Source organism: Glandiceps talaboti, chromosome 6 (assembly GCF_964340395.1).
Source record: "Glandiceps talaboti chromosome 6, keGlaTala1.1, whole genome shotgun sequence".
Lineage (NCBI taxonomy): Eukaryota > Metazoa > Hemichordata > Enteropneusta > Spengelidae > Glandiceps > Glandiceps talaboti.
Genome location: NC_135554.1, coordinates 3840475 through 3860226, shown reverse-complemented (window position 1 = coordinate 3860226; position 19752 = coordinate 3840475). Strand labels below are relative to the sequence as shown.

General features: G+C 37.0%; 1 protein-coding gene across 1 annotated transcript in view; it reads right to left on the bottom strand.

Annotated features, from left to right (window-relative positions):
- Positions 1 to 14382: 14382 nt before the first annotated feature.
- Positions 14383 to 19752, bottom strand: part of LOC144436463 (cadherin-23-like) — a 51098-nt gene continuing 45728 nt past the window's right edge. Inside the window, exons 32-37 of the mRNA XM_078125260.1 lie at positions 19132 to 19212; positions 18445 to 18502; positions 16335 to 16462; positions 15526 to 15633; positions 15158 to 15217; positions 14383 to 14602 (exon numbers count right to left, since the gene is read on the bottom strand). Coding sequence (XP_077981386.1) covers positions 14383 to 14602; positions 15158 to 15217; positions 15526 to 15633; positions 16335 to 16462; positions 18445 to 18502; positions 19132 to 19212 — 655 coding nt within the window. The remainder of the gene's footprint in view (positions 14603 to 15157; positions 15218 to 15525; positions 15634 to 16334; positions 16463 to 18444; positions 18503 to 19131; positions 19213 to 19752) is intronic.

The window sequence follows — 19752 nt, the reverse complement described above, 5'->3', positions numbered from 1 at the left end:
CCAACAAATATTATTATTGAAATGGCAATTGAAATTATATCAAAAGGGAAAAGAATGAATTCGGATAACAGGTGTCAGGAAATAGCGAGACTAGTCGGGTCTGACTCCTGGAAGGAATATATAATAGTAGATGTCTGCAAATTAAAGTCTAATATTTATAGTTCTCCCTTATGCCCCCACCCAATCCCTTAATAAAATGGCGTCTCGTAGTTTCTTTTTGGTGTCATGTTTTATTGCATTCCATATGGTCGCACCTGTGTAAGTCATCGATTGTTTTCCATAATGTGTTTTAACAGAGGGTACACATAAATTACCTTGGGCTTTTTGTCGTGTATTGTGGTCATAATCTAACACCTTGCAGTATTTTTTTAACACCTTGCAGTAATCAGAAATGGAATGTGGTAAATTGTCGTGTAACAAATCATAAACAAAAGTACTCGCTATGAACTTGTGTAATTTATACACATGCAGAATTTCTAATATATTGAAAAGTGGCGCAGAATGACTTCTAAACTGGCTATGTGAAATTGCACGTACAGCCATTTTTTGAGACAACAGTATACAATTTAAGTAACGTTGAAAGGTGTTACCCCAAGCTTCCAAACCATACAAGATATGTGGCTGAATAAAAGTCTTGTAAAGTAAAATAAGTATATTTTGAGGTACAAATTCCCTCAGTTTAAATAGGAATTAATTTTGTCTAGATCATTTATCGTTTAATTCGGTGGTTTATCTGAAAATGACTTAAAACCCAACCTTGAGGGTCGCCTGCATGTAGAAGTATCGAAGAAGAAAAGTGATCATTAATTTCGACAGTTTGGGGTCTATCATACACAAAACTTAAAGCCAACTAGCAAGAATCAATTCCTAGATTGGACAGCTTAATGACTTCGACGGCTTAAATGTATTCAATGCAAAGCTGAAATCAAGAGAGAGCATTCACATAGGAATTATTTTTGTCTAGATGAATTATAATAATAATGTTTTATTTCAAAACCAATAAGCCAATGGCCTTAATGATTCACAATGCGGACAAAATGAACCCCAGATGTAACCCGAATGCCTTCTGTAAGGGCAAACCTTTAGATTGTTGTTCCTTCAAGCGTTGTCAAATTTTGTGTTATGAGACATGATATTGTATATCAATAAAAGTTTGCGTTACAAGACATGATATTGTATATCAAGAAAGAAAACATAGATTCGGAACTCCGGCTGACACATTGTAGATATCCGCTTCTGCAAAAGTTGGCGTATGTTTTTCTGGTTTGACCGATGATCTTCCCATGTATGTGTTCACAGCAAACAGAAACACGTAGGAGGGCTAAAAAGGATTTTCAAGTTTGATTGAGAATGAAATAATGAAAAGATCATGTGAATTTATCTCCGTGAATTCTCCAGCATGAAGAGTTATAGAACGTTGTAGCATAGGCCTCACCATAGCTAGAGTTTTTACAGATCTAATTGCCAAAAATATGCAAATAACGTATCAAAACTAAAAGGTACATTAATAATATTGTAGGGACAGATGTGCCTTGGTATTGCAAATGTATGTACCAAATTATATTGAATTTGAAGTGTGCATTCTTAAGATACAGCCTAATTACAGAAAACTTTTAATTATATAATTATGTAAATTGTTCATCAATATTCATGCAATGTTTACCAAACCCTAATCTGTTCTCGCTATTACCCTAAAGAATACGTTCACCAAATTTCGTTTGAATTGAGCCAGTCGGGTGGTTTTTTTTAGAAAATGGTGATACAGACACGCAACAAGACACAGACTTTGCATACCCAAAATAAAATCTTCCTTACGGAAGGTAAAATCATGTAGACACAATAGCGTTGTCCAGAAGTTGTGAAAAATGAATGTAACAATTGACAACAAAGTATTATTGACAAATGAATCTATGCGTTTTTCATAGCAAGGAAAGTAAATTTAGATAAGTAAGTCTAGATGAATTAACACTGAGTGGAATGCTAAGGATAGGACGTCTTCCACAGAGCGGTTGGCACTTGGCATGCAGTACAGGCTTTATATGATGCAAGATTAGACGTTCAAAGCATTGCATAAAATGACATGTAAATGCAACCTGTCCATATTCATTCAAACACTTGAGTTCTAGTAGATTTCTTGAAACACAATGGCACAATACACATATCTCGAGAAAGCGAGGTATTGAATACACCCGTAAATACACTTGACAGCTGGTCAGCGCAGTGACTTTGTTATTATATATAAACATATAACGGCAATCTTTCGTCTTGAAACACCGATGACAGTAAGTTAAAGTGTGTTACTTTGACATTCGTCCTTTCCGATTTGTGTTTCCTGGAATTTGTAGGTATGACACTGAACAAGTTTATATGGTATTGACTTCCAAAATAGTTTACATAAAAACGGTACAGCTATTTGTTTGCAAAAAAATAGAATAATGTAAAAACAACCACAGTATACCTCAGCATATGTATAACCATGTACAATTTGCCACCATTCATACTTCCTGTTATATCATATCCCTCCTCTTGCAGATGATGTTGTAAATGAATTAATAAAGAAATCCCTCGCTTTAAAGTGATTGCATTGTCCTACTTCCATAGGGTGGAAAGGTGGTTTAATTAAGATAATTGCATTGGCATACAATAAAATGAGTTCTCAAGCATGATACCAACTTTGAATTTTACAGGGTAAGTAAATATTATCTAGTTTAATACCCATATAAGAGAGAAATGTAAATTTGTACACAGAGGTTGATTGGTGTGAGTTGGGAGTCAATTCTAATCCCCCAGACATTATAATAAGGGTTATAATTACATGACTATGAGTAGAGGGCAGTGTAAAATAGATATTAAATGTAAAAAAATATACTTCGTTTTTTATTCCTTCAGAGGGTAACGACTTGACATACTAAAGATCTAAATATAAAACTGGTTAAAATGTAAAATATTTAAGATCACACACCTACGCTCAGATCAATCATTCCTGGTGACATTTATTGCAAAATATCACTTCTGATATGGGACGTTAAACGTCATCACGAGGTGCCATTCTTATTGAAGTAAAATCAAAAGCAAATAAAAAATAAATAAACAAATACAAGTCCATACCCAACGATACCCGGTTAACTTACAACAAAATTGCATGTAAATTGGGCTGGTAATCCGAATCAACTGACATTCATCTTTTGCAGTTCGTGACCTTGGTGTTACACTGGATGTGACAAATTTATGTAAGGGACTCTGCAGTATTTATGAAGGGGTGGGCCGGGGGAATTGGGGGTCACTTTTTACAAATCGGCTCTCGGGAGAGCCATATTTCAGAAAGTGGGATTAGGGGGAGGGTCACAATTTACTTTGACTTTTTGTATTGCCTAACATTCCTTTACTTTTTTGTCACCCCATCACTGCCACCGAGTCCAAATCTCATTGCTGCCATTCAGGGTTAAGGTTAGGGTTCAGTACCATGATATCAGCCTATATCAAATTGTTGCTGACAACCATATGATGAATTAATAGTCAGTTGTGGTGTGAGGAGAGGGGTGGGTAAAACGGGAACAGTTGGATAAGATATTAGGAATAATGTAATTGGAGATGTTGATCTCGCTCTAGACGTTGTCAGGAGTGTGCCAATCTAATCATTGGGAGTTGAAATGTGGCTTTCAGCTCAGCCAATGAGATACAAACACAGGTATTTATTAAATTAATGCAGCGCCTCCACACATCCGCATGGCGGTAGTGGTGTGAAATTATCCAATGCCTCTAAAACTTTCAACATTGGTGGCAGCGGTGACTTATCATTGACTCTGGGACTACTGTCCTTTAACATGTCAGACAGCATGTTTTAATAGGGGGAGGGACATGTTTTAGAGAAAGAAAGTTGAGGGAGGGCCACTTTTTAGCACAACGGAGTCGGGAGAGGGACACATTTTATGCAACAGTCCGAGCCTGATCCCCCCTTTGTACCCAATTACAGATGTAATTCATTCGGTGGCCGTACTTTCTCATGTGCCGTACCACGTCTTTGGAACAAATTGCCACTGGAGCTCCGACAGACACCCACAGTCAATGCCTTCAGGAAGAACCTTAAAACATACTTGTTCGCGAAAGTTTTCAATATTTTAACTGTACAGCGCCTCTGAACTCTACTTCGTATTGGATACAGGCGCTCTATAAATGTTTTGATTGATTGATTGATTGATTGATTGATTGATTGATTGATTGATTGATTGATTGATTGATTGATTGATTTGTAATTACTGAAGGCTCCCTAAATCAACATCTTTTGCTTTAATTATCGTACCGTTATCGATCAGAGTGCAACGGAAAAAATTGTTCATGCGTTCATCACATCTAGACTTGATTAATGTGACACTTTCGGCCTTCCGAATTATCAGGTCCAGAAATTATTCAATATTCTGCAGCACGTCTTGTTTCAAAAACTAAGAAATCAGACCATATCCAACTAGTACTGCGTAGTTTACATTGGCTTCCTGTTCATAAGCGAACGGAGTTCAAAATTTTGCGCTTAACGTATAAAGTTTTAAATTATTTGGCGCCAGTTCACTTGAAGAAGCTTTTAAGCGTTCGTACTCCTGGCAGCACCCTTCGGTCGACTACCGACGATGTACTTAGTTTGCATCAGCCAATTGGTAAGGCTAGCCCTATTTTTTATGTTTCTGATTAGTTTTCATGGCAACCATGGGTCGGTCGGTCGATGTAAAAACACATACTCCAAATTAAATATAATTTGGTACATAAGTATTCTTTCAATTCATAATGCTGTGTAAAACTGTTTGTTTCTTAATAGCTTACCTTTCTTCATAGAAATGTTCCCCGCCTTAAATATCCTCCGTCTTCTTTATACTAGTACATTTCGGGCATGCCAGTTTAGGAAAGAAAATGCTCTTAGCTGCAATGTAATATTGCACAGGTACGAATTTGATGATGTAATGTAAAAATGAATAATGAATAACGTCCGCGCGTTTTTGTATTGCGCATTGATCTGCGCACGACGCACTTGATAGTGTTTATTACATGTGGCATATTCTGGCCAATCAAAATAATCAATCTGAAATTGCAATCTAAGAAATTACCATTCTAACTCTCAAATTTGAAAAGATTTCGTCACAAAGATTATTAGCTTTTTTCGTTATATTCCTATGTTGAATAAGTCATTCTGATATTGAAAGTTGAGGAAATACCGGGGGAAATAAGTTTATTTGTCTGTGAGGATGACACTTTGTGGCCATTAGGTTTGTCCTCTGTTGTAGGAGTAACGAATTCATGATTATTTGAACATTCGTTTTTCCCATTTTGATTTGGGGCGTGGTTTCGTGTGTTTTGATGACGATGACGGGACAAGTGTATCAACATAAGTTTGTCACAAATATGCTCTTTGTGTATCAGTTTCTGATGCACATTTTTTGAAAGCTGTAAGGTGATTGGCTGTTTCATAGTCTTGTTGTAGCTGTTACCGTGTAAGTTCATGCATCTATAAACTTGAGTTGGGATGCGAAACTCGTCAGTTTCTCTTTAGATTCTGCATCTGCCTGTATAGAATCGTGAAAAGAAGTGTACTGAACCACAATAGATACCACTTCGTTAGACTTGTCGTATATATTTCAGACAATGAATTTAGGGCTATACATTCAGCCAAATGAGGTTCAAGAAATGGTCAATTCAGGAAAAGGTTATAGAGAAATCAGTAGCCATTTCCAGAAAGTTTTGCCTGGTACTTTTGATATATGTGAGCGAAGTGTGAGGAGATACTGTCATCGGCATAGAACCAGATGCCTTCAGTGACATTATTTGGGTCGGGTTGTGACGGATGCTACTCAAGCTGGACCGGCATATGGATTGAAAACTCTGATGGGATATATGGCTTCGAAGGGTAGACTAATGAGAACTTATATCTTAGAGAACGAGAACTTACGGCAAGGAGGGGGGGGGGGGGGTCTGAAAATATTTTGGTTAAAATATTTTCGCAGCCAACCCCCACCCCCTCCACACCCTCAAAGTTTTTCATGGCCCCCTAAGTGAACCCAACATTTTTTGTTCCTTCCCCTTTCAAGACTACACAGATTTTATATTTGCAATTATACGCCCCCCCCCCCCTCCCATGCCACCACACTCTGGAGATGTACAATTGTATGGTACACTATCAAACTGATAGTGGCAATCGACTTCACCATCAACATAATAAGAGATTTCTTTACAAATAAACAAATAAATTTGGGCTTTGCAAAGAGAAATCTCCAGTCATATAGGGCTGTAATCTATCTACACTAATGAAGATACGTGGACTTTTCCAGACTCCCTTATAGAGCTTATAAAATGTTGTATAAAATGGATAGTAATGGCAAAGAGACCTGGGCATCACAAGTCCGCTTTTATTGCAATCTTATAGTTTTAATTATGTTTGGATGACACAAGAGGTTTATCTTGTCGTTGTTTATTTCTAGGGTAATAATGATAATAATAATAATAATAATACTGATAATAATAAATATTTATATAGCGCCATATATCCTCGACAGTGTCCATAGGCGCTTCACATTTGAAATAAGTTGAAGTATCATGCAAGGAATGGTATATAAATTTCCAGAAAGACAAATCTCTCCACCACTCCAACTCCATGATTTTTAGTTGGTTGAAGGGAAGGTCATTTGAAATTGATACTGAACATCGTAGACAATAGACTTGTTTATTGGAATTTGATGTCTGGCACGAGGCTGAGAGGGGGCGTGCTTCTAATGGTAACTTTTGGCGGCATTTCGCTACTGTTACAACATCGCCAGTTCTAACTGTTTTTGCTATGTATTGTTTGTGGCGAGTTTCTAGTGTTGTCAATTAAAGATTGACCTTTGCGCCCCCCCCCCCAACACTGTGTTGTTATTGAGTAAAGTTGCACAAATCTGCAAAATATTATTGGCGCCTGAATGTATAACTAAAGTTTTCCTTATCCGAACATTTATCGAGTGGGAGGAGTGGGGGGGGGGGGGTACTTACTAATTCAAAGAAAGGAAATTCACTGACTTTGACAGCATCAATATTTGGCACATCTGCGGCACACATTTCTAAATAATACACATAACAATATTTTTGAAATGGCCGAAGCCAAGCAAAACTATTTATTTTACCTGACTGACTTTGTATTCAGTATACCAATCTACACAGTAGCCAGATTAGTGTATACATACATACATACATACATACATACATACATACATAAACACACACACATACATAAACACACACACATACATACATACATACATACATACATACATACATACATACATACATACATACATACATACATACATACATACATACATACATAAACACATACACACACATACATACATACATACATACATACATACATACATACATACATACATAATACATACATACATACATACATACATACATACATACATACATACATACATACATACATACACACATACATACATACATACATACATACATACATACACATGGAATAAAGTAATTCTGATTCTGATTCTGATATCACTGTAACAGTAAACTACTGCCTCTGCCTAAAGAAGTTATCCTCAATGCAACATCACGATCTGCTGTGGAAAGTATTCCTCTTAAATGTCGTGACCTTTTGTATGCACTCTTATATGTCATATTCCTGATATATATTGTATTCCAGAGGCAATCGTAATACAGTGAACCAAATCAAATCAAAAGTATTAGGGAAAATAAACCCAGGCTTAGCGCTTAGCATATATTTGATATTTTAAATGTCTAAATATCATCATCAACGTTTAATTCATAACAGGTGGAAGTAGCATTGAATCATCGCTAGGGATTATCAAGACATCTGTCACGTGTGTCCAAGGAAATGTCAAGAGATTGAATATATGATTTTAGCGTATTTTGTTACAATCAATATGATGAAGAGTGGATTAGTCCGAATACTACTGCATCTTAAAGTTATTGCATTGTACTATAGTTTGAGGCAACGTTTCTATATCAAAAGAAATAAATACTGTGACATACTCATCAAGTACGTTACCCGTGTATCAAATTCGTGTTCCTTGAAGTGAGTATAAAATCTATGTATAAAACCAAACTATAGCGTGTGTCTGTGCCTGTGTGTATGTGTGTGTGTCTATCTATCTGTCTGTCTGTATGTATATGTATGTGCTTGTGTCTGTGTTGTGTAGTGTCTATCAGATTGTAGTCTCGCAACACAGAGGACATACTCATGTGACATTAAGTCACATATCACTTCATATTCTCGCGTGGTGCTAGACTGACAATTCACCCATTTAATGTACTGTACAGTATTTGGTGAAGAATGTATCATATATTGAGAGACAAGAACCAAATGTACATTTCCAATAAATTCGAGTAGCGGGCATACGCCCTCCAAACATTATCCCACAAAACAAGGGATGCACGATTGCAACTGTTTTCAGATCCTAAATCCTCTCACTACTACACACATCACTCAGTTACAAACACAGAACATTATTGAGAGAACAATCTGACTTTTTATTACAAATATAATACTAGAATATATCTCTCAAGCAATATATCTATATAATTATGTATGATTTTTTAACTCAAATTTCTTACACTCGGCTTCAAGGCTACAAAAATGTACGCTGCAGACTATAAAGAATTTGCCATCTCTTTCAACACACTGTTCTTCATCTTACAATTTATTTTTTTTAAATTAGTGAACGAGGTTAGTCAATTATCTTTGCAAAACCTAGGGACTGGTGCCGTGTTAGGCAAAATAAAAAAGTTGTTTGGTTTCGGTTACCTGACCCCACCTAGTTTTTCACGCCAACCCTAAACTATTTTTTTTTTACATATTCGATGAAAAAAATAAGAAAATCGCGAAAATTGTGAAGTCTCGCAAGAAATAGTGGATGCAGAAACTGTCATCAACTTAAAAAGACAATATAAAACTGTTCTTCTAATCTGTAATGGCTTTACCTCTGATAGGAAGAAACCAATAACACAGAGACCATTTGGAAAACATAAAATAAAAAAATCTACCTACCCCACCTATTTTATAATTCAATGTAATCGGAACCACACAATTCTTTTACGCCTTATTTGACAAATGATCACGCAAACTAGTTCATTATCTATTACTAGATGAACAACAATAAAAATGAACATATTCTTCTTAACTTATTTCATATCACATGTTAGACTATTAAAAATGTTATACACATTATTTTTGATGCGGTCAGACTTGGTGTTAAACTCTTTTTGAACCATCACTATCTTTAGAAAATAAATCACTTACACTATTGAAACCATCACTCGTATATGCCAAATTAAGATGTCGATAACATAAACCAGATCCTGCTACCTTCTGAGCCATAGATTTACTCAGAACTTTGTTATCAACAAGACTAACTAGGGTAGTGTAGTTACAAAACTGTTGATGTTTGTAGTGCTGGTGTTGAACTATCCAGTGTGATGTAAAACTGTTTTCTAACAAAGTTGACAGTGATACATTACGTGTTTCAATCAACCTCTGTAGCATGATAACATCAGTTGTGGCATCGAATCATACGTCTGGCCTACATAATCGTTAGCAAGACTCTCCTCAGGGTAAGAATTTCTACCTGGTAAAATTGATTTAAATAGAGGTAAGCTATCAACAAAGCCTGTCATGGTCGTGAGAAACTGGTCAAGTACATGGATATTCTTTTCCAACCCCTCTGGGTTGCCATGATTTTGAGTCACAGCATAGTTAAAACATTTTCGAAGGTAGTTAATGACTTTTGCTGACAACTGACAATAACCTTTTTGTTCTTTTATAGCTTTTGTTAGCAAATCCCTTCTTGATATGGTTACTGTCTTTATTTTTCACTATATCTGGCCTGACTTCAGTATGCAATTTAGCTATTGTAGTGGAGTCATCATCCATTGTCACACTGTCTATTTTCACTACCTCTTCTACTTTCTTACAACATATTTACTAGCTTTCATTGTCTTCATACTTCCTGACCAGTTTTTAAGACAATTATGCTGACTTTCTCTCCATCATTTGCTGACTCACAGACCTTGTACAGGAATTTAATGCTGAGGACCCAGGAAAATTTAGCTTATACCATCGGCTAGACAGAAATCTTTTCAATGATGTTTTAGCAAGGTCGGCCCATTTATTACCAAACAGGAAACCAGAATGAGGTTTATCCGGATTGAACCTAGTGAAAGACATTGTAACTATACGCATTATCCCAAGAGAATCTGACATGATTTATGGCAAATAATTAAAACCACAATGTTCTTTTTTAATAGTCATTTCAAAAGTAGCTTGCTGCTGCTGCTTTTATTCAGGTAAGGTGTTCTGCTGATGGGTCAGGTAAGTACCGGTGTGCTGCTGGTTTGGTGGTAGCAAGTTATTTTGCTGCTGTCTTGTGTGAGTAGCCAAACTAACTGGTAGTTGCTGGTTTGGTGGTAGTGAGTTATTGCACTGGTGTGTTGGGTAAGTAGCCAAACTAACTGGTAGTTGATGGTTGGATTCTAGCCAGTTGTCGCGCTGGAGTGCTGGGTGAGTAGCCAAGCTAACTGGTAGTTGCTGGTTTGGTGGTAGCCAGTTGTTTTGCTGGTGTGTTGGGTGAGTAGCCAAACTAACTGGTAGTTGCTGGTTTGATGGTAGTGAGTTATTGTACTGGTGTGTTGGGTAAGTAGCCAAAATAAATGGTAGTTGATGGTTCATTGCTAGCCAGTTGTCGCGCTGGTGTGTTGGGTGAGTAGCCAAACTAACTGGTAGTTGATGGTTGGATGGTAGCCAGTTGTTAAGCTGGTGTGTTGGGTCAGCAACCAAACGAAAATGGCCGGTCATCGTGCTCATTACCAACCAAAGAAAATGTTACTGCTGTATGAGATAAATGGACCCCTTAAGATTTGTATTATTTATTCAAAATTATACTGCATACGTATAATTTTGATGGTTGGTACTTCGCAAGGGTATATTTCACTTGAATAGCTTTTACACAAAGTGCCAAGATTTACTATGTGCAGAATAATGTATACACAAATTGGGCGTAATTATCCCTGGGGCAATATGTTGATATTTGATATGAGTTACGTTTATTTCATTATTTCGTAATGGCATATCAAAAGATAAAGATACCAGGGTGTGTTTAGTAAAACATTTGACCCAATCGTTATACATCCAACCATTAACAAAACAATTACCTTTCACTTTTCCAGACATGCTCATAACTGTAAACCATGGATCCATTCGTATCTATGGTAATCACTGTGACAGGTAAAACATACTTATTTATAGTCATTTGTACGTTAACTTTGTATATGGAGCAGAAACCTACAGAAATGTTCGACATGAAATACATGGATCAACATTGATAAGATACCTCCCGTACACTGTCATTCCATATCATAACATAATTACTGCCATATTTGGAAGAGTAAAATGTTCTGTATTTTAATTCTGATATGCAATATAAGCAACAAACTATTAGCACTTTAAAGATTTTCTGGAGTATACATAACTTTTGTAAGTTTGGGATATTAATTTATTGTAAGTACATTAGAAATCAAATATATTTATCCTTAGAAAATGTGTCATATGCTGCCAATATTAACTGGTTTCAGAATGGCTGTAAAATATCATTGCATACTTAATCTTCATTTTTCCAACTTGTAGGTTTTTGTCTTCAAACAACCCCACCCCAACCATCCACCTCCACCCACCCCAGAAAGTGAATTAATCTCTTTTACAAGGTTGCTTTTACCATTAGTTTCTTGTAGCATGACAAGACGATTTGTACTTATTAGTTCTTATGAGGTTTCTTTCTTGATATAGTGTATCTGATTTCGTGGAATTGATTGAAATGTTCATATTTGTTGGCTATAAAATTGCAATAATCTGGTACGATGTAAATGTATCTGTCATGTTGCCACCAGACTGTATAATCGGCAGGTAAGGTGAAATAGTAAAGCAGGTAGTGTCTGTGCTGTCGACATTACATTAAAAAACAATGAATCCAGCCTGTCTTTGTAAAGCAATTCTTTGATAATTTCCAACGTAATGTACAATTAACAGAATACTAAGGACTATGTACAAAGTATGGTCTTTGCATATATCAATGTAAATCTTGAATATTGACAAGTCATTTTACCACACAGTCTGTTTTGTCAGTGTACCATACAGTCTGTTTTGTCAGTGTACCATACAGTTTGTTTTGTCGATGTACCATACAGTTTGTTTTGTCAGTGTACCATACAGTTTGTTTTGTCGATGTACCATACCGTTTGTTTTGTCAGTGTACCATACAGTTTGTTTTGTCGATGTACCATACAGTTTGTTTTGTCAGTGTACCATACAGTCTGTTTTGTCAGTGTACCATACAGTTTGTTTTGTCGATGTACCATACAGTTTGTTTTGTCAGTGTACCATACAGTCTGTTTTGTCGATGTACCATACAGTCTGTTTTGTCAGTGTACCATACAGTCTGTTTTGTCAGTGTACTATACAGTTTGTTTTGTCGATGTACCATACAGTTTGTTTTGTCAGTGTACCATACAGTCTGTTTTGTCGATGTACCATACAGTTTGTTTTGTCAGTGTACCACACAGTCTGTTTTGTCAGTGTGCCATACAGTCTCTTTTGTCAGTGTACCATACAGGTTGTTTTGTCGATGTACCATACAGTCTGTTTTGTCAATGTACCACACGGTCTTTTCTGTCAATGTACCACACAGTCTGTTTTGTCAGTGTACATTACAGTCTGTTTTGTCAGTGTACCATGCAGTCTGTTTTGTCAATGTACCACATAGTCTGTTTTGTCAATGTACCATACAGTTTGTTTTGTCAATGTACTATACAGTCTGTTTTGTCAATGTACCACACAGTCTGTTTTGTCGATGTACCATACAGTCTGTTTTGTCAGTGTACCATACAGTCTGTTTTGTCAGTGTACCACAGTCTGTTTTGCCAGTGTACCATACAGTCTGTTTTGTCAATGTACCATACAGTCTGTTTCAAATTGTCAGTATACCATACAGTCTGTTTTGTCAGTGTACCATACAGTCTGTTTTGTCAGTGTGTACCATGCAGTCTGTTTTGTCAATGTACCACACAGTCTGTTTTGTCGATGTACCATACAGTCTGTTTTGTCAGTGTACCATACAGTCTGTTTTGTCAATGTGCCACACAGTTTGTTTTGTCAGTGTGCCATACAGTCTGTTTTGTCGATGTACCATACAGTCTGTTTTGTCAGTGTACCATACAGTCTGTTTTGTCAATGTTCCACACAGTTTGTTTTGTCAGTGTGCCATACAGTCTGTTTTGTCGATGTACCATACAGTCTGTTTTGTCAATGTGTCACACAGTTTGTTTTGTCAGTGTGCCATACAGTCTGTTTTGTCAATGTGCCACACAGTTTGTTTTGTCAGTGTGCCATACAGTCTGTTTTGTCAATGTGCCACACAGTTTGTTTTGTCAGTGTGCTATACAGTCTGTATTATTAAACCGTACAGTCTGTTGCATGTCAGTGTACCATAGTCTGTTTTGTCTTGTCGGAGCCATATGGTCTGTTTTGTCATGTCAGTGTACCATTGTCTTTTTTGTCATGTCAGTGTACCATAGTCTGTTTTGTCATGTCAGTGTACCATAGTCTGTTTTGTCATGTCACTGTACCATAGTCTGTTTTGTCATGTCACTGTACCATAGTCTGTTTTGTCATGTCACTGTACCATAGTCTGTTTTGTCATGTCACTGTACCATAGTCTGTTTTGTCATGTCAGTGTACCATAGTCTGTTTTGTCATGTCAGTGTACCATAGTCTGTTTTGTCATGTCACTGTACCATAGTCTGTTTTGTCATGTCACTGTACCATAGTCTGTTTTGTCATGTCAGTGTACCATAGTCTGTTTTGTCATGTCACTGTACCATAGTCTGTTTTGTCATGTCAGTGTACCATAGTCTGTTTTGTCATGTCACTGTACCATAGTCTGTTTTGTCATGTCACTGTACCATAGTCTGTTTTGTCATGTCAGTGTACCATAGTCTGTTTTGTCATGTCAGTGTACCATAGTCTGTTTTGTCATGTCACTGTACCATAGTCTGTTTTGTCATGTCACTGTACCATAGTCTGTTTTGTCATGTCAGTGTACCATAGTCTGTTTTGTCATGTCACTGTACCATAGTCTGTTTTGTCATGTCACTGTACCATAGTCTGTTTTGTCATGTCAGTGTACCATAGTCTGTTTTGTCATGTCACTGTACCATAGTCTGTTTTGTCATGTCACTGTACCATAGTCTGTTTTGTCATGTCACTGTACCATTGTCTGTTTTGTCATGTCAGTGTACCATACAGAAGACTGATACAGTTTGCTATGAGCATCGTTATACAGCCGTCACATCCATTTCACCAATATCGATCCCAAACTTTGCTTGCTTAGCGCGATCATGTTCACCAATCACGGCAGTTAACATGTCTTCGGGACCAGTGTAGTTAGGTGGTATTTTGTATATATCGTAGTCATCATTATTAAAATCGATGGTGAATTCTTGCTCTTCTTCATTTATCTCTGGTCCAACTTCATTTTCGTCCAGTGAATTTTTACTGGGAATAATCAAAATGAAAATCAAATTTATTTTGTCAGTGACTTCATACTGGCTTCTAAATTATTTTCAAGACTTTTCGCATGATTGCATTATTCATGTTCAACTTTATGAATTGAAAAGTTATGGTTATCTTTGAAGAACATGGGGGCTCAAAATGTAGATGTCGTATGCCGATATTTACCAGTTGTGTCAAAACAAACTGAAGAAAAGAAGTGACAAGGTGTTAGCCATGTAAGGAAGGTAGGGTTGTTAGCGTGCATGTTAATGTGAATAAATTATTTATAAGAAGTTTTATCCTAATGTAAATTATCGTAGCAATAGATGGGTGGACTCTAAATTCCTTATTTTTCCTTTCGGTTTTCTCTTCATTTCTCTGACTTTTTGCAATACTTACGAAACCGTCATGATGACGCCAGCTATGCTGATCATCCAATCTATGCTAAATGTTTCAATTTTTAATCAAATTATAATATTGCAATGTCTCTTGATAAGTAGTCTGCAGTTAACCAAAGGTAAATCATGCAGGTTTAACACTTGATACATCTACACTTACTCCGGTTCTCCTTGGTCAGCATAGATATTGGCTTCTGCATTGTTCCACAAAGGGTTGGATCTGAAAATATTTACAATAGCAATGAGAGATGTTTTAAGTGCCTACAATAGTAACTATTTACTAATTATGCAGTAAAGCCTTCATTTCGTCAGCAATATTCGTGTACTTTCCGTAAAGGATAAAGGGACCTGAAGGCAGTGTCAAAATCAACGAATCACAGATAAATAAGTTCAAAATAAAGTTCTTCAGTTGAGGTTTATATGGCTGAAAACCAAAATGTCTTGACCAGTCAAATGAATAGATTCTACGAATTGTACATAATAGTTAAATAACCATAGGAAATGGAATGTGAATAAACAACAACATACCCTTCACTTTTGAACCTATTGGTGCCTGGTACACCGTTTTCTTGATTAGGTTTAAAGTCCCCGACATCAAATGCTCCGGCTCTTTCTGCTCTCAGTTTTGTCTTGTACCTACAAATTTAGAAATGACATGTTCAACAATAAACATGAGTCACAAGCACGCATGCACACACAGAGAGAGGCGCGTACACACACACACACACGCGCGCGCGCGCGCACGCACGCACACACACACACACACACACACACACACACACACACACACAAAGACACAAGCTCACTGACAAATAAATAAATTATTCTCAGGACTTCGATATTAGATAATCATTTCGATGTCTACCTAACTTATGGGCGTCGTTTGCTTCAAGACAAATATTTTCTCTCATTTGAATTCTCTGCTTAAATACGCTTATCAAACAATTGATGAAATTAAGGTGACATGTAATACTCTCTCTCTCTCTCTCTCTCTGTCTCTCTGTCTCTCTGTCTCTCTCTCTGTCTCTCTGTCTCTCTGTCTGTCTCTCTGTCTCTCTCTCTCTCTGTCTCTCTCTCTCTGTCTCTCTCTCTCTCTCTCTCTCTCTCTCTCTCTCTCTCTCTCTCTCTCTCTCTCTCTCTCTCTCTCTCTTAAATACCAAATACAATATGGTAGATTCCGTGGGCCGTTATATATATATATATATATATATATATATATATATATATATATATATATATATATATATATATATATATATATATATATATATATATATATATATATATATTCCTGCCCTTAGGTCAGACATGTTGGAACATGGTACATGTTGACTTACTTGCGTCTCATTATGTAATGACAACCTGCCAGGATGAGAACGAAGAGGACGAGTGCAAAAATCACAATACCCATTACCATAACAACGTATTTCAAATTATCCAATGCGGTTGTATGTGGCACAGCACGCTGGAAAACAATATATAATTGTGACCAGACTATCCTTTTCGACAATAAACATTAAATCTGACGTAATTCAATTTAATGTGTTACAACATATAACGTGCCTCGCAGAACTTGAAGATCAGTCACAAAGTTCAAAGTTGACATTAATCTGACAGACTTTCCATAAATCATGCCTTTCCAGTTATGACTACATTATTCCCTGATATGTTTTCTCAAATCAACGTAACATGATAGGCCCTTTATCTCTTTGACTGGAAGTGATAAGGCACCTTAAGCTGTCCTGTATGGTATCTTGACTGAACGATAACAACTACTTTAAAGGGAACGCAACTCAAGGTCATAAAGGCATTGTTGTCAACTTGGTTTAAAGAGAGTCATTTTATTATGATTTTATTTCACTTACATTATGGGCGATTGCAGAGAAACAGGAACTGACAATTGTTGGCCCTCTGTTGTTTAGTGGTCACTAGAAGCCCTTAGTATCGGCCACGCGTTGTCTCATGGGGGCTCAGTGTATAGCCTCATGAATTATATAGAATGGCTGACCCTGTATAGTCGTGAGTAAGGCTGTGATCAGAATTTACGGCCAGGGGATTGGGAACATTTAAAAAAAAATTAGGGTTCAAAGAGGGGGCATGAAAATTCTAATTGTCTGAAAGGGGGGTGAAAATATTTGTCACATGATTTGAACCAAATTAAACCTCAGGAGCGGTCGTTTACCGAGTATACAATTAAAATTTTCTCGCGGCTTCGCCGCAACAACTGCTGTAACCTATATTCAGTGATTAGTTGGGTGACAGCTGTATGCCTTCCTCTGTCTGTACGTGTGTGTGTGTGTCTGTCTGTATCGCTCTCTGATAGCTATATATATATATGTGTGTGCTTACCGTGGGTGGGGGTGTTCCCCTCCCACATCCTCCCTAGTGGCTATCATTGGGGGTTTCTGCCCAGAATCAAGATTGAAAGAGAACACCCTGCTAGCTAAATATTTCCAAGTACAGGTTACAACCCAACGTGAGAACTTCTTCACAAAGCCCACATCTATTTGAAAGAAACCTCTCCACATGTTATGTATGGACACTGAAGTTGATTGCCACTTTTAGATTAATGTAGTGTACCATACTCTACATCTCTGAAGTGGGGGGGGGGGGTACTGTATAATTACATATTAACATATGCGTAGCCAGGAGAGGGGCTACGAAACTTCTTGGGTTCATTTCGGGGAGGGGGAGGCAAGAACTTTTTTGAGAGTGCGAACGGAGGCCTGCGTATTTTTTTTGACAAATAATTTCTCCCCCCGTAAATTCTGACCGAAGCCTAAAGTACAAATGCCGTCGAGTCATGAGTGGAAATTGTGTAAATGAACTAGGCAGCAAAGGCAAGGCAACTCGTGAATATTCAATGTGCATTAATTTTGTTCTTTACTCATGAATATGTAGGAAAGCCATTTCATATTTATGAGGCTATCCCAACGAGGCTATAACTCTAAACAACGGATGGCCAATAATTGTCACTTTGTATTTCTCGGCAATCGCGCGTAAATTGTAAGTGATAGAAAATAATAAAATGACTCTCTATAACCCAAAGTTTACAAAAATGCCTTCATTTCCTCGAGTGGCGTTCCATTTTAATCCTGTCTAACTAAAACTGACCAGGTACCCAGTATTTTACGGTACCTAGTACTCGTTATGCATACTACCTTTGTCGAACAACCAACCTGTGGCAAACTGCATGTAAGTAACAATGCATTGTTTGTGTCTGGTTAATATCAACGATTATTGACGTGTTCACATTGTGTCAAGGGGCTAGAAGTAATCTAATAGTTTGAATTTCAAAAATCCCAGTATTTCTCAAGTGATAGAACAAAGATTTAAGTCCACGGCTGTAGTATGGCACCACGGGCTACTTCGAAATGGTTACATGTAAGAAAAGAAAATATAGTGTCGCTGCAAGATATCATCACATCGCGATATTGTGATACTTACATTAATTTCAATGACCTTGTATTGTTGACGTAGACTGCCTTCATGTTTGTCGAGTGAGCTGTAAATGAGAAATAAGACAATATATTAATAATACATTGTTTTGTTTCATTTCATTCATCTCAGTAGCTCGTAGCAAAAACGTCTAAAACCGTGCCCACCTAAATAACATTACTTAAATGATACATGACATGAGTTATTAAACATATACAAACACATAAATACTTCTGCCAGTGCCAAAATATAATCCATGTGTATGATATGTTAACCTGGCTTACAAGCACCATATGTAGTTATAGTCGAAGAAGATGAGCTTGTCTATGTAAATGGATAATTCGTAAAGATTATTTGAATATACTCACTCTATCATTGTATCTACATCCTTGATTTCATTCGTCTCAGGGTCAACGCAATGGACTAACATGTCAGTACTAAACAAAGGGAAAATGTTCGTGAATTAATATTAACCAAAAGAAGATTCTTTGTGGGTATTCCTGCTGTATTATCAACAAAATGATACATCGAGTCATTCACCCCCTCTCGTAGGGTACAGATGCAGACATGCATACATGCATACATACATACATACATACATACATACATACATACATACATACATACATACATACATACATACATACATACATACGACGCACACTCACATTCATCTGCTGTTTAATTACAACTTACATAGGAACAGTAGGCTGTGCATTCTCATTAACCACGATTGTATCTGCATTGCACCGAGCTCCAAGTATATTCTCCAATTCACTGCATATAGAGAAAACGACCATTTTATTCTTGCATTCCTTTTGTAAAATGCATAGTATTTGTTTGTCATGAGGGTACACGTGTATGTAACAATTTACTCTAAACACAACAGAAAACATGAAGAGATGAGGCAGTCTTGGACGACGTTTTTCAGATACCAACTTCTTCTCAGCATCCCGCCTTGCTCAATGTTACAATGTCGTATTGTGTGTTCAATACCAAATATACTTATCCGTCCATCCACTCGATCTATTTCACAGTCATTTGTTGCATAAAATCTTCAAATTATAACCATTTATGATCATCAAAAATGTGTCAACGTGGATCTACATATCAGTTCGTCAGTCTACGCGACAGATATTTCGGTGACGAACAACCAACCTGATAAGGAAGCCGTCAGTATTTACAGGGGGGGCGGAGGAAATCACACATGGTCTGTTAAGTAAAACATGACCCTCCCACATTCTCCATTTGTAAAAAGTGACCCTCCCCTTTGTCCCTTTTTGTAAAACATGTCCCTCCCCATGACAATTGCATATA